Source organism: Gorilla gorilla, chromosome 1, assembly GCF_029281585.2.
Source record: "Gorilla gorilla gorilla isolate KB3781 chromosome 1, NHGRI_mGorGor1-v2.1_pri, whole genome shotgun sequence".
Taxonomy (NCBI): domain Eukaryota; kingdom Metazoa; phylum Chordata; class Mammalia; order Primates; family Hominidae; genus Gorilla; species Gorilla gorilla.
In genome coordinates, this window is record NC_073224.2 from 230,109,229 (window position 1) to 230,130,337 (window position 21,109).

The window sequence follows — 21,109 nt, forward strand, 5'->3', positions numbered from 1 at the left end:
TCCCAGCACTTTGGGAAACTGAGGCGGGGGGATCGCTTGAGCCCAGGAGTTCGAGATCAGCCTGGGCAACATAGTGAGACCTCGTCTCTACACAATTTTTTAAAAAAATTAGCTGGGCATGGTGGTGTGCACCGGTAGTCCCAGCTACTGGGGAGGCTGAGGTGGGAGAATCACCTGAGCCCAAGAGGTGGGGGGCTGCAGCGAGCCATGATTGTGCCACTGCACTCCAGCCTGAGTGACAGAGAAAGACCCTGTCATTAAAAAAAAAAAAGAAAGAAAAGAAAAAGAAAATTGAATTTCCCCAATCACTGAGTAGCTCTGATAAAAGGCACCTGAGTGCTCAGTTCCTCAGTTCCCACATCCTCGAAATAAGGACACTGCCCATTTATCCAAGAGTTGGGGCCTCTGATTACAGGAACAACAGCAAATATAAAGCATTACTATAAAAGCCAGGAACCTAAAGCATAAACAAAGCTGAATAACTTTTTCAAATTCCATTTCTTTAATTATTACTCCTAAGAGTTTCGATTCATCTAATAATTATTTGTAAAAGGGCACCTTAAAACTGGAAAGCAACCTCTTCATTTACCTGGAAGAGGAAACAATGTAAAGGGCACCGCCTAGTCTATGCAATAAACCTGCTGTCTGTGATAGGAAGGACAGAGTAGGAAGAGGCAGTAATTTGAAAACCAGTAAGTGGCCTAGAGATCATAACCACCCAGAAACAGTATGAGGCTTTGCTCAAGTTCATCCATTTCAGCATCCAGTTCTTACCAGCTTTTTTCGGCAGATCTGGCAGAGGAGGTGGGAATCACAGGCACCTTCCCAACCAGAAGTCAGTACACACGGACACTAGTGTTAAAAACGTTTTCTTCACTGATACCTTTATATTGTTGATGAGAGAGGAGTGAGGAAAGAGGACAGCCAACACTTTTTTCCTCTCTGAAAAGTGCCTACATCTCAGGCCCAGGATGCTGGATCTGATAATCATGACAATTTTACCTTCAGTGAAGTGCACCGTGAGCCCATCCGTGGTTTATACTTGATTTTAGTCCCCAAGTTTCTCTGCAGCAGTTGTGAGGGGCACCCTGATGAATATGTTGCTAGTAATGGTTTAAGCACCAAAATTTTTGTAGATGATTTACTGTTTGGGCAGGGGGGTGGGTTTTGAGACAGAGTCTTGCTCTGTTGCCCAAGCTGGAGTGCAGTGGGGGGATCACAGCTCAACGTAGCCTCAACCCACTAGGCTTAAGCAATCCTCCCACCTCAGCCTCCCAAGGACTACAGGCACTCGCCACCACATCTGGCTAAATTTTTTTTAATTTTTTGTAAAGACAGGGTTTCACTATGTTGCTGAATCTGGTCTCAAACTCCGGAACTCAAGCAATCCTCCCGCTTCTTCCTTCCAAAGTGCAAGGATTACAGGCGTGAGCCACCACGCTCAGCCAATGATTTGCTTTTTAAAAATAAACTAATAGGGGCAGGGCGCGGTGGCTCACGCCTGTAATCCCAGCACTTTGGGAGGCCGAGGCGGGCGGATCACAAGGTCAGGAGATCGAGACCATCCTGGCTAACATGGTGAAACCCCGTCTCTACTAAAAATACAAAAAGCCGGGCGAGGTGGCGGGCGCCTGTAGTCCCAGCTACTCGGGAGGCTGAGGCAGGAGAATGGCGTGAACCCTGGGGGGCAGAGCCTGCAGTGAGCCGAGATCGCGCCACTGCACTCCAGCACTCTAGCCTGGGCGAAAGCGAGACTGCGTCTCAAAATAAAAATAAAAATAAAAATAAAAATAAAAATAAAAATAAACTGATAGGGCGGATTCTGAATTATCCCTATAATATCACCCCCAATCACTTGCATCCCGACAGACATTCCTGAGCAGGAAAAAGAGGTGGAAGTGACAACTAGTTTCAGCAAACCTAACTCTGCACAGAAATCAACCACTATGGACTTTTTAAATAATTATGTTTAATACTTCAAAATTAGGTTTGTCATATTTATATATTTTTCCTGGAAAATGACAAGTTCCTGAAATCCCTAAATGGCTGGTTTCATTACCCAAGTGCTTGTAAAACACTTTCATGAATACAGTATCAAAATCAATTTTATTTCCCCACAAAATGCTTAAATGTTATAAAATATATATGTATTGTCATATACATGTATACGTGAGTGCACACAAAGAAACGTATGAGCATGTTAATGTCATTCTTCAGAAAAGTTTTGGTGGGGCCGGACGTGGTGGCTCATGCCTGTAATCCCAGCACTTTGGAAGGCCAAGGCGGGAGGATCACTTGAGCCCAGGAGTTCGAGACCAACCTGGCCAACATGGCAAAACCCCGTCTTTGCTAAAAATACAAAAATTAGCTGGCCGTGGTGGTGCACGCCTATAGTCCCAGATACTCAGGAGAAGGCAAGAGAATCACTTGAACCCGGGAGGCAGAGGTTGCAGTGAGCGGAGATTGCACCACTGCACTCCAGCCTGGGTGACACAGCGAGACACCACTTCAAAAAAAGAAATGTTTTGGTGGGAAAAAAAATGAGAACCACTTATCCACAGTGAACCTGCCGACAAGTACACCAAAGTATTCTAACCACAAAAGTCACAAAAGACACAAATGCTAAGGAGACTGTGCCAGGAATACATGTTAGAGGTCTTTGGCAGACAGGCAACCGGCTGTAGCTATTCTTTTTGCTATTCTTTTTTTCTTTTTTCTTTTTTTTTTTTTTTTTTTGAGACAGAATCTGGCTCTGTCGCCCAGGCTGCAGGGCAGTAGCGTGATCTCGGTTCACTGCAACCTCTGCCACCTGAGTAGCCGGGATTATAGGTACCTGCCACTACACCCAGCTAATATATATATATATATATATATATATATATATATATATATATATTTTTTTTTTTTTTTTTTTAAGTAGAGACGGGGTTTTGCCATGTTAGCCAGGCTAGTCTCGAACTCCTGACCTCAGGTGATCCACCCGCCTCGGCCTCCCACAGTGCTGGGATTACAGGCGTGAGCCACCGTGCCTTGCCTATTCTTACAGAGATCACAGTACTGGCTCCCTGAATCCATCAAAATACGCCTTCTGATTACCAGCCTCTGGTTAATTGGCTTGTAAACCAAAGAGAAAATCTTGGGTGTCCCAGGGGTAAGATGGATGAGCTTCCCCAGGACTGAGATCAAATACATGATGTAGAACCCCCTGGACAAGGTTCCATCTGAGCCTCAGGAAGAAACCTGAGGGCACTTTGGCACTTGGAGAGCAAAACTACTGAGACGCAACCTAGATCTGCAACTGCAGAGCATCTTTATTTTGAAGAATTCAGCATACTAAAAAATAGTAATCCCAGAAAAAGGTGATTAAGTAGAAATTGCTGTCATCAGTTACAGAAAAAATTGTAGTTTGGGGCCGGGCACGGTGCCTCACACCTGTAATCCCAGCACTTTGGGAGGCCAAGGTGGGCAGATCACAAGGTCAGGAGATCCAGACCATCCTGGCCAACATGGTGAAACCCTGTCTCTACTAAAAATACAAAAATTAGCTGGGCATGGCGGCGCGTACCTGTAATCCCAGCTACTCTGGAGGCTGAGGCAGGAGAATCGCTTGAACCCGGGAGGTGGAGGATGCAGTGAGCCGAGATCACACCACTGCACTCCAGCCTGGGTGACAGAGCAAGACTCCATCTCAAAAAAAAAAAAAAAAAAATTGTACTTTGGGATTATTTTGGTGGAGAGATGCAGGAAAGAGGACAGAAAGAAAAAACAAAAAGAACCTACACCTAAAAGTTAAAGGAAGAGACGATGGCCAAGGACTCATCCATCAGAGAGAACTTGGTGTCAAAGAGCAAAAAGCTAAAATTCTAGTTTAGCCAAAATCCCTAAGCACTGTTTAAAGTAGATGAGCTATAGTATTGCTGAACATTGAGAAACTGAGTTGAAACAAGTGAGCAGATGTGTAAATCAAACCTTATTTATGCTTACTTCAAATAACCAAAAATCATATGACTAAATGGAAACCTCAAAAGTTTATTTAACCCAAGTTTCAGTATCCAAACAAGATGGGAACTGAATTACCCCATGCACATGTGGACAATTGTCCACCCATTCTAAAATACTTATAGACCAGGCAGGGACTTGGTCCTACTAGGACAGCATAAGAAGCTGGATCCAGAGACTCTGTGTGGGCCTAAGGACAGGCACACAACTGTGGCTAGAAAACCAGAGTCTGTGGGAAATTCACAGGTTTTCACAGATCTGGGAGAAGCTGGAAGTCTGTACTCTGGAGGCCTGTCCGAACTCCCTGCCTCAGCAGGCAAAGCTCAGTGAAGAGAGTATAAAGAGAAAAAAGTAACCAGCCATTTTAACTTTGGCGGAGTTTTGTCAACAACAGAGAATTTCAACCTGGAGTTTGCAGAGTTTCTCAAGACTGGTCTGTTCACCAATCTCTAGCCCTAATGACATGATATTAGAGAGCAATACTCCTCTGAGACGGTCAATGTTGCTGGGTTGGTTTGATTTGGAGGCCAGCATCGGGGCAGGATTGAACGGGCAAGAAAAGGAAACACGCAGCCTCACTACTTTGCTAGAATCAAGGCCAGGATTTGGCTACAAACACGAATGTGTCGTTTAGAGACTACAAGATTACACTTCTCACCACAAAATCTCGAGACAGTTTTTATGATTCAGAGAGGACAGAACTGAAAATCAAGTCTTCTTTGCCTAGCAAATAAAACAAAACAATCATGCACATATTGACTACATCACAATGTAACCTGCACCGCACTGACTACTAAATAGAACTTCTTCTGTCGTAATTTACTTTTATTTTTATTCTTTTGTTTTGTTTTGTTTTGTTTTGTTTTAGAGACAGGGTCTTGCTCTGTTGCTCAGGCTGGAGTGCAGTGGCATGATCATAGCTCACTGCAGCCTCAAACTCCTGAGCTCAAGCAATCCTCTGGCTTCTGCCTCCTGAGCAGCTGAGAGTATAGGCATGAGGCACCAAGCCCGGCTAATGTTAAAATTTATAATAGAGATGGGGTCTCTCTATTTTGTGCAGGCTGGTCTCAAACTCCTGGCCCCTGACCTTGGCCTCCCAAAGTGCTGGGATGATAGGCATGAGCCACTGCACCTGGCCAGTAACTTACTTTTTTAATAAGGGGAAAAATTATTTCCAAGTGATCATCTAGTCTGGGACAAAGAATAAGATTATTTGCCTTTAGTGTAGAGGCCAGGCAACTTCCATTAAGGAATTGTATGAAAAATATGCATTCAGTTAAAAACAAAAAGAATATGTATTTCCTGAAGCTTAAAGGAAAAAAATAATAATAATAACCACAAAAACAAAACAACTTAGCAGTGTGTTCCCCCAACACTGAAATATCCCATTCCTCAAGGCCTGGCTTCAAGTTTCCCAAAAGCCATCCCTAAGTGGCCCTCGCCCTCCGCAGAGCTCTTCCTGCTCTGAATAACTTGGGGCTCTCTTCTACGCCCAACCAGGCAGCTCTGCACCAAATGATACACAATGTTGTGCCATTTGCTAAAATCACATACAGTCGTGTGCAGTTTGCTCTTATTTCATATGTATAAATGCCTTTTCTTCCCAAAGTAAAACACGTGAATTACTCAAGAACAAGGTTTAGTTTTATTCCTCAATTGTCTGTTCCCCATCCTCAGGCCTGAGCTGAGCTAAGTTGAGCATGCAGGAGACAGCAAATACACATGGCCTGAGAAAGCTCCCTCCCTGTGGAAGGGCTGACTGCTGTGTGTTTTCACAAACCGCAACACCACCACACTGAGCTGTGGGGCTTTCTGTGCAAGGGGGCTGCCCATCTTGTGCCCCCGTCCTGCCACACGAGTCCTCAGCGGGCTCCTCTGCCTGACACCCTCCCAACACCACTCCCAGGAGGAAGAAGCAGTTCACACAAGACCACGCGACTCGGCTGGTGCCCCCATTTAATCAGGCTGCTGCAAATGCTTGGCCAAAAGCAATAAGGGCATGACTGAGAGACTGTGGGAGTTTAATATAAAAAAATTAATAAACAAAAAAGGGGGGGAAGGAGAAAGGGTCTACCTTTTAATAGGGCCCTAATTACCCAACTCATAGGATCAGCCCAAATGAGATGGGAGTTTATTTCGGGGGTTTTTTTAATTATTTTTATATATATATATATAAATTGCCGCTATGTGTTTTCTTTCCTCTGAGCAATTATGCAGCAAGTACGTAAAGAGGAGAAAAAATATTAATTAAATATAAGGTAATTGTGGAGTTGGCCTGGAGAGAATGAGTCTGAACTCTGGACAATCACAGGCTACTAGGGTTTGAAGACTGCTCAGGGCCTCCCAGAAAAGAAAGAAATAAAAATACAACCAACCAACAAGCAGATGCACAGTACAGCAGGAAGAGCAGGGCACAGAAACACTAGCAGAGGAAACGGGTCTGCAGGGCTCCAAATACCAGAAATCAGTGAGCTGGCCAACTGCTCAGGGCTCCCAAAGAGCTTGTCGAATCAAGCCCCAAAAGATGGACTGGCCACTCCTCCGGTGACCAGTTAAATGGGTACATCAAAATTTGAAAAGAGAGAGGAAGGAAAGGACTGCAGCGGCCTATGGTGTTCAATCTGCACTTCAGTCTAAAACAACCACAACTTCGGCCTGAGGGGCACTGAGGCAGGCCCCAGGGAAGCAGGCAGACGGCCGGAGAGACTGGCAAGGTGGGGCCTCCTGGGCTTTCCCACCACCATGACCTCAAGGAAGGACCTGGGCAATACCAAAAGAGTGAAACGAGGCCACCGTGGGAGTGCTGGGATATAAGCCCGTAACTGGTGACGTAACAGCAGGTGACATGAATGACAACACTGCTCCCCTGAAACAGTCCCGGCAGTGCTTGTATCACCTCGGCCTTTCTACAGGCAGCTCAACTGGATCCAACTCGCCCTCAGCCTGGGAAAGCCTTCGTACACGCTGGAATTCAGACGTGTTCATACCCGCTAAGGCCCTCACGTCATCTCCTCCCGCGACTGCCAGAAGAGGAGTGAAGCAAAACAGGTGAAACCACAGGCCCTGTTGAAACAAAGCCTTGGCAGTACAGCCCTACGCCTGCTATCGCTACGCAGGAAGAAAAAGCTCTGAAAAGTTAAACCTAGAGCTGGCTCTCCCATCAAACTTATCTGGTTTATACAGAGCCAGTCTTACTACCCAGCCAAGAGGATTTACAGCGGGCCCTGAAAAGCAAAAAAGAATGAAAATGGGGTGGGCAGCCTGGGACTCTGGCCACCAAATGAAAAGCACTTGGGAGAGAAAACTACCTGTAGTGCTTAATAGGTCTCTTCCCTATCCACAGTCTAAGAAGATAGCGTTGGAAATGACGATCACACAATTACTGACCAGGCAAAACCAGAATTCCGTCGCTTACCTGTTCTTTAAAGACCACGGAGGCGCTCGCACCCTGAGGGGCAGAGCAGAGGGCGGCTGCTTCAAACAATCTAGAAGCCCAGCCACCTCACTCCACCTCAGCCTCCCACGGGCGCAGGAATCTCACTAATTACTATCGATCAGCCACAAACAAAGTGGTGCAGGACCATCTGGGGTGGATGCTTTTAGTTCTAGAAAGGACCAGCCTTTACTAAGGAGAGATCTCACTCGTCCCCACACACGAGAAGAGAAGTCAGAGGTCACTGACAGAGGCAGTCTCTAGGTAACAGCTACTTTTAAAGGGACACTACTGACGCAGAACCATAGGAACAGAAGGTTTCTTTTCACTCGCGTGGCATTTTAATTACTAGAAAGTGATACCACATATCTTGGGTACTTACCAGCGGCTCTCGAGGCAGCACATTTTCACTTCCTGGAGTAGAGCTTGGCTGCAGAGAAAAATGGAAACAAAAATAAGATCACAGTGCCACCCAATGGACATCAAAAAACCAAAGATGTTCCGTTCTCAAACGATGCACGCTGGCACCTCTTTCTCACATCTCTCACCGGTTTTTCACGACACGAGAGTATTCTGCAGTGGACTACCTGTAAAAAGTAGCCCAAAGAGTCTGAATTCACCAGGGAAGATGAAGACTGTTTCTGGGTTCACTGTCACACCACTCCAAGAACAAGGCTTGGTTCTGCTCAGGAAGGCCCATGATCACCTACTGAGCAGCAAGGGCTGGGGACCATCACAAAATCCACGGGAAGAGTAGAGTCCAGAGAAAAGGCTTGAAGAGAGAGCACAACACCTCCTCTTTCTGCCACCTCCCCAACGTCAGGGGACTGGGAAGAAAAGTCGCCCAGCAGTGGAGAACCAGATTCCACCACCAGGGGGCCCCAGCTGCCCACGCTCAGGATTTTCTCTGGGCATCTAGTTTCTGGAGCCCAGAAGCCAGTAAACTACACAGGTTCCTATTCATCGCCTGCCACTAAGGACACCACCCCACAATAGTAAAGAAAGCCCCAGGCTTAAATCCTTCTTGGAAATAAGCTAGTGACAGGCTGGCATATAAGCAGACCAACCTCCAGGCGAGCAGGCAGCACTGTGGCCGAGGCCCTGGCTCTAGCCCGTTTCCTCCTCCTTGGGGCCACTACCTCACCCTCACAGGTGCCTTCGACCCTTGACTGATCTGGCCAAAATTTAGAGAAAGGGAGAGGCAGAGGTAGAGACAGATTCTGAAGAAATTTACAAATCTCCAAAAGAATAAAGCAAGCAGGTATGATGCTAAGTGAGCTATGATTAGTTTACTGTGACTGATGGTCAGGTCAATTGCCATCTATCTACAGATAATATCCAGACGAGTGCAGCAAAATCTGTGTGTCCCAGGAGACAGCCTGCAGCCTCCATTCTCCTGGCTATTACAGATCAGATGGAAGTGCCAGGCCGCCTTGGAAAAGGACAGAAGCCCAGTCCGCAGAGGGTTCCCAAAAATTCCTCATGCCCAGCTGCTACCACATTAGCTGGCACACAGCACAGTGGCAAGCACTCTGCTGGGTGAAGGACTCTATCCCTCCATCTGAAGCCCTGTCCCAAGAGCCTCACCACCCCAGGACAAGAGGTCAGCCAGCAGGAAACGATCTAGAAAGTGAGGGTCCGTCTCAGGGAATGTGAGCAAGCTTCCCCTGCCTCCCTGCCTCCTGCCCTCCCAAAGCTCCAGGCATTGGTAAGTTCAAACCTTTAGAGCTCCAGCCCACACCCCTCTGAGATACACATCCGACTGCCTTCCTGCCTCTTCTTGGAGTTAAACTGCCCTGGAGCAGACTCACAGTCCTCTCTGACACATATGTCTTCTTCCATCATTCCCTCTTGGCATGAATGGGACAAACTTCACCAAATGATGTAAACTAGAATCCAAAAGGCCATCTTGAGACAGCTCTTTCTCCCTCGCTCCCAGAGCTAACTCATTACATCAAGTCTACCAATACTCCTTCCTCAATATCCATGGAAGAGTGGTGTAAATGCCAGCACTTTGGGAGGCCCAGGAGGATGGATTGCCTGAGCCCAGGAGTTTGAAACCAGCCTGGTCAACACGGCAAATCCTCGTCTCTACAAAAAATATAAAAATGGGCCAGGTGTGGTGGTGTGCGCTTGTACTCCCAGCTATTTGGGAAGCTGGGGCAGAAGGATCCCTTGAGCCTGTAAATTCAAGGCTGCAGTACACCATGATCACACCACTGCACTCCAGCCCAGGCGACAGAGCCAGACCCTGTCTCAAAAAAAATTAAAAAGTCCATGGAAACAATCCATCCGTTTTTCTCCATCTCTACTGCCATCACTTCAGTCCAAGCTACCAAAATCCCCTGCCTGGACCACTGCGTCAGCCTTCTCATCAGTGCTGGCGCTCTTCCAATTCATATTCTGGGATGCAAACAGACTATCATTTCCAAAGGAGAATCTGCTCATCCCATCCCTTGTCCACCCACTCACCCCAGTAAACACAACAAATTTAAGGGCTTCTCCTTGCTCTTAGAAGACAGAAAAACCTCAGCGTGGCCTACAAGGCCTCACATCTACTCTGACTACACCTCAGGTCTCAAGCGGCACCACATTCCCCACTTCTGCCCCCCCACAGACGCACTGGCCTTTGCTTTCTCTGTCACTGCGCCTTTGCACATGCCCTTCCTTCCCTTTAGTTCATCCTTCAGATCCAGCTAAGACACTTCCTCGGGGAAGCATTCCTTCTCTGACATCCATGACTAGGTCAGATCTCCCTGTGACACATTCAGGTAACACCACCTGCCTCTCCTTCAAGGACCTGAGCAGACGTGCAACTTTACATCTGTGTGACTATCGGACTGATGCCTGTCTCTCTCACCAGATTATAAACTCCACGTGTGCAGAAACTGCCTGTGTTTGCTTATCACTGTATCCCTGGGGCCTAGGACAGTGCCAGGCACAGAGGAGGCCTTCAGTAGAAATTTGCTGTGGGCAACAAAAAAACAGAACAATGGCACCAACTCAGCTGAATGGATTATTTAGATTCTTCCGTTCATTATCTTCCCGAGGGTTTCCTCTACTCCATTTGCTAGATACTAAGTGCTAACATTCACTTAGCTCTTTCCTCCTTTAATTCTCACAATAAGTATATCAAATTACTGCTGATGAGGAAACTGAGGCAAAAGAGGTTAAATAACTTGCCCATGATTACTCAGATAGTAACTGGTACTACAGGGATTTGAACCCTTCTACTTAATCAAAATAAGCAAGTTTTGTTTAAACCACATTTTATTAAGCAACAACCTTAATGCTACCCCATAAATAATAATGTAGGTTATTTGACCAGACAAAACACACAAAAGCAAACAGCTTTGGTATTTAGGAAGCCCCATTCTGACTTAACCCAAAACTTTCTTCCTAAAATAAAACTAATCACTATGAATTGTTTCCACCAAGGAACTGCTCTTAAAATTAGTTCATCCCTTGAATAGCTAGTATTTACCAGAGGGAAAAACTTCAAACAGTACACAGTGCCAAATAAGTCTCTTTCTTCATAAACCCTTTAGTACCTTTTAAATTATAAGCCATGTAAATGAATTGTTTTAGAAAATTCAATATTAAAAGTAAAAAAGAAAGCTTCCCTCTCATTCCAAACCTAGGGGACCCACACTGACGCTGGTTCCTTATATATTCTGCCAAGGATATTCAAAGCATATAAGAAGCATGGCCGGCCGGGCGCAGTGGCTCATGCCTGTAATCCCAGCACTTCAGGAGGCCAAGGTGGGCGAATCACTTGAGGCCAGGAGTTAGAGATCAGCCTGGCCAACATGGCGAAACCCCGTCTCTACAAAAAAATGCAAAAATAAGCTGGGTGTGGTGGTGCATGCCTGTAGTCCCAGCTACTCGGGAGGCAGAGGCACAATAATCGCTTGAACCCAGGAGGCCGAGGTTACAGTGAGCTGAGATCATGCCACTGCACTCCAGCCTGGGTGACAGAGTGAGACCCTGTCTCCAAAAAAAAAAAAAAAAAAAAAAAGGAGCATGGCCAAGTGTAGTGGCTTACACCTTAAACCCAGCACTCTGGGAGGGTACAATGGGAGGATCCCTTAAGGCCAGGAGTTTGAGACCAGCCTGGGCAACACAGCGAGACCCCATCTCTACAAAAAATTTAAAAATTAGCCGGGTGTGGTGGTGCATCCTATAGTCCCAGCTACTCAGGAGGCTGGGGAAGGAGGATCACTTGATCCCAGGAGGCAGAGATTGCAGTGAGCTATGATGGTGCCATTGTATTCCAGCTTGGTCAACAGAGCAAGACTGTCTCAAAAAGAAAAAAAGGGTGCATGTGTATGCATATTCCTACCATGGAATTTGAAACAGCAACACTCCAAATTCCTCAAGTCATGGCTTCCCAGAGCCACAGTCCCAGTATGAAGCTGGGAATACAAATGTGAGCCACCACACCTGGCCTTTTTTTTATTTTTTTAATCATGGCCTACCCTGTGAACATTTTTTAAAAATCTTCCACCATGCTAGCTGTTTAAACAATCAAAGCAGGCCGGGCACAGTAGCTCACGCCTGTAATCCCAGCACTTTGGGAGGTCGAGGCAGGCAGATCACCTGGTCAGGAGTTCAAGACCAGCCTGGCCAACATAGCAAAACCTCATCACCAACTGATCCTGGAAATCTTCACAGAGTAGTCCATGATTAAAAAAAAAAAAAAACAAGGCCGGGCATGGTGGTTCACACCAGCACTTTGGGAGGCCGATGTGGGAGGATCGCTTGGGCCCAGGAGTTCGAGACCAGCCTGAGCAACATGGCAAAACCCTGTCTCTACTAAAAAAATACAAAAATTTGCCACGCATGGTGGCACACGCCTGTAAGTCCCAACTACCCAAGAGGCTGAAGTGGGAGGATCAACTGAGCCCAGGAGGTTGAGGCTGTGGTGAGCTGTGATCACATCACTGCACTCCAGCCTGGGTAACAGAGTGAGACTCTGTCTCAGAAAAAAAAAAAAAAGGCTTAGAAACCACCCACAGGCATCTATTGTAACGATGTAAGAAAAGGATCTAAGGCAATCCATGCCCAGGATCCTTAGAGGCCCGAATGGGGAGAGCAGGAAGGGAAGAAAGCAAAAGCAGAAAACTGCTTTAAAAAACAAGTCAGGCAAAGACTACGGCGGCAGAGAGAGAAATGCTTTTCTTTTGGTAGAGACAAAGGTGCTCTCACTCCTGCTGCCAAGGCGCTGACCTTCCCCAACTGGAAGGCGTTCCCAGATCCTGACCTGCTGTCCAACAAAGAACAACCTCACAAGCAGCTCACAGATTTGAGCAACTGGCGCAAGCTCCAGGTCTAGGAGAACCCATCCTGCATCTGCCCAGTAACTGCGACTCCAGATAGGAGAACCCATCCTGCATCTGCCCGGTGACTGCGACTCCAGATAGGTCCTAAGCCAGTCTGCGTAGTTCTCTGCTGGGAAGAATAAGATTCGATCCCACCAATATCCTTTGAGATGCAGTGGCATGACAGAAAGTACACAAGCTTTGGCATTAAGAACTCAGTGATTTGGGGGCACGCTGCTCAACCTCTCTGAGCCTCAGTTTCCTCATCTATGGGAATAACGGGAATAATACCACCACCTCACATTTGGGATTAGAGGAGATGATAAGTTATTTCATGTCACTCCTCTGCTCAAAGTCAACCAATGCACTTCCACTTCGGGTCATGATGGAGTAACAGGGAACAGATTTGCCCTCCCACTGGAAACAACTAGAAAACTAAGCCAAATAAATAAAACCACTGTGTGTACACATTGGACAGCAGGCAGTGCAGGACTACGATCCCTGAAAGCAGAGAAACAAATTACTTGGGCCCTAAAATCACTCTGGCTTCCTGCCAGGAGACACATTTCAGGCCCTGGAGAGAGAGGGAGATCCCCAGCAGAGCACGCCATCCACTTAAGTTGAAGAGACAGAGATCAGAGTTCAGGGAGGCCAAGGCAGCTGAAAGCTGCAGGACAGACTTCAGAAAGAAAGAGCTATGCAGAAAAAGTGGTCCAGAAATCTGCCCGGAGGTTCCCTCAGGTCTCTGCTGAATACTAAAATTTGTGCATGCATAGGGTGAAACTCCACAGTGAAGAAGAAGCTATGAGCTGACATTTCTTAGAACTCTCAGGGGAATCATGAGTCCCAAGCAGCCAGACTGGAGTGTCCTCACAGGGCATTCAGGAGAGACCAGAGGTCAAATGATCCCTAGATTAAAGATTTCCAGATCCACTCTAGCAAAGCTAAAAAACAGGACTCGAAATGATAACAGTAAACCATAAAAAACTGCGCAGAAGAAAAAAGCTTTAAGCACTCTTTAAAGACCACAAAATCCATAACCTCAACAATACTGAACTCACAATATTCAGCATCCAATAAAAAATTTCAACACATGGCCAGGCACGGTAGCTCACGCCTGTAATCCCAGCACTTTGGGAGGCTGAGGCAGGCGGATCACCTGAGGTCAGGAGTTCGAGACTAGCCTGACCAACATGGAGAAACCCCGTCTCTACTAAGAATACAAAAATTAGCCGGGTGTGGTGGTGCATGCCTCTAATCCCAGCTACTTGGGAGGCTGAGGTAGGAGAATCACTTGAACCCAGGAGGCGGGGGTTGCAGTGAGCCGAGATCGCGCCATTGCACTCCAGCCTAGGCAACAAGAGCAAAACTCAGTCTCAAAAACATAAAATTTAATTTAAAAATTTCAACATATGTCAAGAAGCAGGAAAATGTAACCAATAACAATAAGAAAAACCAGATGATATAACTAGTAGACAAGAACAGTAAGACAGGTGTTACAACTATACTCAAGTATTTAAATGAAAACACGTCACAGTAAGAAGAGAAATGTAAGGTATAAAAAGAAAATAGAGGCCGAGCACAGTGGCTCACGCCTGTAATCCCAGCACTTTGGGAGGCCGAGGCGGATGGATCACGAGGTCAGGAGATCGAGACCATCCTGGCTAACACGGTGAAACCCCTTCTCTACTAAAAATACAAAAAAAAAATTAGCCAGGCATGGTGGCGGGCGCCTGTAGTCCCAGCTACTCAGGAGGCTGAGGCAGGAGAATGGGGTGAACCCAGGAGGCAGAGCTTGCCGTGAGCCGAGGTCACGCCACTGCACTCCAGCCAGGGTGACAGAGTGACATTCCATCTCAAAAAAAAAAAGAAAAGAGAATTTCTAGACATGAAAAGTATAATATGTAAAATAAAAATTTCAGGCCAGGTGCGGTGGCTCACGCCTGTAATCCCAGCATTTTGGGAGGCCAAGGCGGGTGGATCGCCTGAGGTCAGGAGTTTGAGACCAGCCTGGCCAGTACAGTGAAACCGCATCTCCACTAAAAATACAAAAATTAGCCGAGCATGGTGGCAGGCACCTGTAATCCCAGCTACTCAGGAGGCTGAGGCAGGAGAATCGCTTTTATTCAGGAGGCGGAGGTTGTAGAGAGCAGTGATAGCTGAAATGATAAGGACAAATTCCTTGAGACACAACATACCAAAACTGACTCTGGAAAAAATAAAAAAGTTTAATATCCTCACATCTATTTTTAAAACTAAATATATAATTTAAAAATATGTAAATAAAAAAAGTAGTAGGCCAGGCACAGTGGCTGACGCCTGAAATCCCAATACTTCAGAAGGAGGCTGAGGCAGGTAGATAACTTGAGGTCAAGAGTTCGAGACAAGCCTGGCCAAGGTGGTGAAACCCCATTGCAATTAAAAATACAAAAATTAGCCAGGCGTGGTAACACATGCCTGTGATCCCAGCTACTCAGGAGGCTGAGGCAGAAGAATCCCTTGAACCCAGGAGGCAGAGGTTGCAGTAAGCTGGGATCGAGCCACTGCACTCCAGCCGAGGCAACAGAGTGAGACTCAACCTGAAAAACAAAAAAAGTAGGCCGGGCACAGTGGCTCATGCCTATAATCCCAGCACTTTGGGAGGCCGAGGTGGGCAGATCACAAGGTCAAGAGACGGAGACCATCCTGGCCAACACGGTGAAACCCCATCTCTACTAAAAATACAAAAATTAGCTTGGTGTGGTGGCGCACGCCTGTAGTCCCAGATACTTGGGAGGCTGAGGCAGGAGAATCGCTTGAACCTGGGAGGTAGAGGTTGCAGTGAGCTGAGATCACGCCACTGCATTCCAGCCTGGCAACAGGGCAAGACTCTGTCTCAAAAAAAGAAAAAAAAGAAAAAAGAAAGAAAAAGTAATAAAGTATATAATTAAAACTTAAAAAGAAAACTCTAGGCCCAGATGGCTTTACTGGTAAATACTATCAAACATTTAAGGAAGAAATAATGGCAATCTTATATAAACTGTTTCAAAGAATACAAAAAAAAAAAAAACTGCCAAACTCACTCCATGAGGATAGTACTATCTTGACATAAAAACCAAAGATTTTAGACATCCACATACAAAAAAACTATAGAATAATATCCCTCACAAACATAAATGTTAAAATCCTTAACAAAATACTACTGAGTCCAGCTATATATAAAAAGAATAACACATCGAGTAGAATTTATCCAATGAATAAAAAATTGGTTTAACATTTCAAAAATCAATCAACATAAATCACCATATTAATAAAAGAAAGGAAGCAAATAAAAGGATCAACTCAATAGAGACAAAAAAGAGCACCTGACAACATTCAAAAATAATTTTTTTTTTTTAAGAGACAGAGCCTCAGGCTGGGTGCAATGGCTCACGCCTGTAATCCCAGCACTTTGGGAGGCCAAGGTGGGCAGATCACAGGGTCAGGAGTTCAAGACCAGCCTGGCCAAGTGGTGAAACCCCATCTCTACTAAAAACACAAAAAAATTAGCCAAGCATGGCAGTGGATGCCTGTAATCCCAGCTACTCAGGAGGCTGAGGCACAGAATCGCTTGAACCCAGGAGGCGGAGGTTGCAGTGAGCCGAGATCGCGCCACTGCACTCCAGCCTGGGTGACAGAGCAAGACTTTTGTCTCAAAAAAAAAAAAAAAGAGAGAGACAGACTCTCCATCTTTCAGCCAGCCTATAGTGCCTGTAGTGCAGTGGTGTGACATAGCTCACTGTAAGCTGGAAATCCAGGGCTCAAGTCATCCTCCTGCCTCAGCCTCCCGAGTAGCTAGAACTCCAGGTATGTGCCACCATGTCAGACTCATTTTTTAAAAATTTGTATAGAGACAGGGCCTCACTATGTTGCCCAGGCTGGTCTCGAACTCCTGGCCTCAAGCAGTCCTCCGGCTTCAGCCTCCCAAAGTGCTGGGATTACAGGCGTGAGCCACTGTGCCTGACCTCAAAACACATATGATTAAAAAAAAAAAAAAAAACTCAGCAAACTAAAAATGAAAGTTGAATTTCTTCAACTTGACAAAGGCACCTATTACAAAATACCTATAGCTAACACTTAACTGTAGAAGACTAAAAATATTTCCCCCAAAATCGGGAACAAAGCAAGGACATCCACTTCCACTGTTACTTTTAACATTGCACTCAAAGTCCTAGACAGTGCAATAAAGCAAGAAAAATTAAAAGCATATTAATGGGAAGGTAAGTAGTAAAGCTGTCTTTATTTGCAGATGATACCATCGTCTATAGAGAAATCACAAGGAATGTACAAAAAAGCTACTAGAGGCCGGGCACGGTGGCTCACACCTGTAATCCCAGCACTTTGGGAGGCTGGGGCAGGCAGATCACCTGAGGTCAGGAGTTCAAGACCAGCCTGGCCAACATGGTGAAACCCCGTCTCTACTAAAAATACAAAAAAATTAGCCAGGCATGGTGGCGGGCGTCTGCAATCTCAGCTACTAGGGAGTCTGAGACAGGAGAATCGCTTGAACCCAGGAGGCGGGGCTTGCAGTGCGCCAAGATCACGCCACTGCACTCCAGCCTGGGTGACACAGCGTGAGTCTGTCTCAAAAAAAAAAAAACCTACTAGAATTATAAGTTAACAAGGTTGCAGATACAAGACCAATATATAAAATTCAATTTTATTTCTACATAGCAGCATTGAATAATTAAAAAATAAAATCCATAAATATAACAGCATCCTGAAAACAAAAAAATATTTAGGCTCGGCCCTGGGGTTCATGCCTGTACTTCCAGCACTTTGGGAGGCAGAGGTAGGAGGGCTACTCAAGTCCAGAAGTTCAAGACTAGCCTGCGCAACACAGCAAGACCCCCTCTCTACAAAAATTCAAAAAATAATTAGCTGGGCATGGTGGCATGCACCTGAATCTTAGCTACTCAGGAGGCTGAGGCTGGAGGATCACTTGAGCCCAGGACTTGGAGATTACAGTGAGCTATGTATGATTGCACCACTGCACTCCAGCTTGGGCGACAAAGAAAGACCCTGTCTCTAAAAAAAAAAAAAAAAAAAACCACACACAAATAAATAACACTACACACTCACCAGAATGGCTAAAAACATTTAGACAATTTAGACAGTTTCTTACAAAGCTAAACATACTTACTACATGAGCCTACCACTCCACTTACAGGTTATTTCCCAAGAAAAATGAAGAATATGTCCTCGCAAACACTTATACATGCACAAATACTCACAGTAGCCCAGAATGAGAAGGAATCCTGTGGGGAACAGACTCTAAGGTGAGCCCATGATCCCCACCTCCTGGTATCCATGCCCCTGTGCTGTTCCTTCTACTCAAATGTGGCCAGGATCTGTTACTTGCTTCTGGCCAACAGAATATGGCAAAGGTGACAGCATGTACGTGACTGCATTAACGTGGGTAAGATACATGGTGGTAATGTCCGTTTTACTAAGAGACTCTCTCTTCTGCTGGGTTTGAGGAGGCAAGTGGGAAGACTCATTTGGCAAGAAACTGAGGGCGGCCGCTGGCTGACAGTAACAAACTAAAGTCTCCAGTCTCAAGGTCCATAAGGAACTGAATGCCACCAACAACCACACAAGCTAGGAAGCAGACCCCTCCCCAGTCAAGCCTTGTGTGCGACCACAGTCCTGACAGATTTCTCAATAGTAGCCTGGTGAGACTCAGCCCAGCGGTTTCCTGACTCCTGACCCACAGAAACCATGAGATAATCAATGTGTGCTGTGCCAAGCGGCTAAATTTGTGGTAATACTGTTACACAGGAATCAAAAACTACTACAAATGTCCATCAACTGGTGAACAGATCAACAAATTGAGATATAGCCATCCATACGATGGAATACTACTCAGTGGTAAAAAGTAATTCACGGTCAGGCGCAGTGGCTCACGCCTGTAATCCCAACACATTGGGAGGCCAAGGCAGTTGGATCACATGAGGTCAGGAATTGGAGACCAGACTGACCAACACAGTGAAACCCCATCTCTACTAAATAAAAAAAAATTGGCTGGGCACAGTGACTCACACATGTAATCCCAGCACTTTGGGAGGCCGAGGTGGGCAAATCATTTGAAGTCAGGGGTTCAAGACCACTCTGGCCAACATGGTGAAACCTTGTCTCTACTAAAAATTCAAAAAAATTAGCCAATTAGCCGGCCATGGTGGTGGGCGCCTGTAATCCCAGCTACTGGAAGGCTGGGGCAGGAGAATCTCTTGAACCCAGGAGGCAGGGGTTGCAGTGAGCCAAGACTGCGCCACTTCACTTCAACCTGGGCAACAAGAGCGAAATACCATCTCAAAAAAAAAAAAAAAAAAAAAAAAGGTAATTCATTACTGACAATTACTGATACATACAATAACACAAATAAATTTCACAAACATTATTCTGAGCCAAAAAAGACATAAAAGAATACATAATGAATTCATTCATATGAAATTCTAGGAGGGACAAATATACTCTATAGTAATAGAAAACAGTTCAGATTTCCTAGGACCACAGGCAAGGATTCAACGGGAAGGCGGATAAGGGAACATTTAGGGATACTGAAACTGTTGATCTTGCTTGTGGCAGTGGTGGTTACACAGGTTTAGGGGTGGTAGTGGTTACACAGGTATATACAATTTGTCAAAACTCAAACTGATCACAACACACCTATTAGAATTCCACAGTAAAGTTCAGGCCATAAGACTTTGTCAGTCAATACAATATTAAACTAAAATACTAAAAAAAAAACTTGGCCAGGCCAGGCGCAGTGGCTCACGCCTATAATCCCAGCACTTTGGGGGGCCGAGGCGGGTGGATCATGAGGTCAGGAGATTGAGACCATCCTGGCCAACATAGTGAAACCCCGTCTCTACTGAAATATAAAAAGTTAGCCAGGCGTGGTGGTGCACACCTGCAGTCCCAGCTACTCCGGAGGCTGAGGGAGGAGAATCGCTTGAACCTGGGAAGTGGAGATTGCAGTAAGCCGAGATCATACCACAGCACTCCACCCTGGAGACAAAGCAAGACTCCATCTCAAAAAAGAAAAAAAGAAAAACTTGGCCATGTTCACACCTGTAATCCTAGCACTTTGGGAGGCCAAGGCAGGAGGATCACTTGAGCCCAGGAGGTCATGACTGCAGCGAGCCATGACTGTGCCACTGCACTCCAGCTGGGGTGACAGAGTGAGACCCTGTCTCAAAAATTTAAAACAATACTAGCAAAGTTGCAAAGAAAGCAACTAATTTAGCAAGTTACCTTTATGATGGAGAAATGTGATAGACACCATCTTAACCAAACAATCAAACTTCATCTTCGACAATGGGACTCGTTCCTCCGGATATGATACACAGATAGACACAATGTCACTTACATAATATTCTCACAAAAGAATGTTTAACCCGGATCTAAACGTAAGGGAACAAATCAGACAAATCCAGATGGTGGAACATTTCACAAAACAAGTAGTCCAGACTCTCCAAACATGTCAATACCATAAAAAATAAAAAACGTAGATGAACTCACCAGAAATGCACATATTATGTTCACAAAAAGACACGTACAGGTATTTTCACAGCAGTACTATTTGTAATGACCCCAAAGGTGAAACAATCTAATGTCCATTAAAAGTAGAATGGCTCAGGCCAGGCACGGTGGCTCATGCCTGTAATCCCAGCACTTTGGGAGGCCGAGGCAGGTGGATCATGAGGTCAAGAGATCGAGACCATCCTGGCCAACATGAAGAAACCCCATCTCTACTAAAAATACAAAAATTAGCCGGGCATGGTGGCACGTGCCTGTAGTCCCAGCTACTTGGGAGGCTGAGGCAGAAGAATCACCTGAACCCGGGAGATGGAGGTTGCAGTGAGCTGAGATTGCACCACTGCACTCCAGCTGGTGACAGAGCGAGACTCCATTTCAAAAAAAAAAAAAAAAGTAAGATGGGCCACCCGCAGGGGCTCACGCCTATAATCCCACCACTTTGGGAGGCCAAGGTAGGTGGATCACTTGAGGTCAGGAGTTCGAGACCAGCCCGGCCAACATGGTGAAACCCCGTCTCTACTAAAAACACAAAAATTAGCCAGGCATGGTGGCAGGTGCCTATAATCCCAGCTACTCAGGAGGCTGAGGCAGAAGAATCACTTGAACCTGGGAGGCAGAGGTTGCAGTAAGCCAAGATCACGCCACTGCACTCCAGCCTGGGTGATAGAGCAAGACTCAGTCTCAAAAAACAAAAAGTAGAATGGTGGCCAGATGTGGTCACTCACACTGGCAATCTCAGCACTTTGGGAGGCCCAGACAGGCAGACTGCTTGAGCTCAGGAGTTCAAGACCAGCCT

At 45.9% G+C, this 21,109-nt stretch overlaps 1 protein-coding gene across 6 annotated transcripts in view; it reads right to left on the reverse strand.

Moving 5' to 3' along the window:
- PEX14 (peroxisomal biogenesis factor 14) overlaps positions 1 to 21,109 on the reverse strand; it is a 159,970-nt gene that overhangs the window by 131,736 nt on the left and 7,125 nt on the right. For 4 of the 6 annotated variants that reach the window (XM_055384158.2, XM_055384153.2, XM_055384165.2 and 1 more), the window contains exon 2: positions 7,815 to 7,862. In XM_055384158.2, the coding sequence (XP_055240133.1) occupies positions 7,815 to 7,862 (48 nt within the window). Of the gene's footprint in view, positions 1 to 7,814; positions 7,863 to 7,980; positions 8,003 to 21,109 lie in introns of those variants that run through there. The other 2 variants (XM_055384169.2, XM_055384161.2) reach the window with 2 other exon arrangements.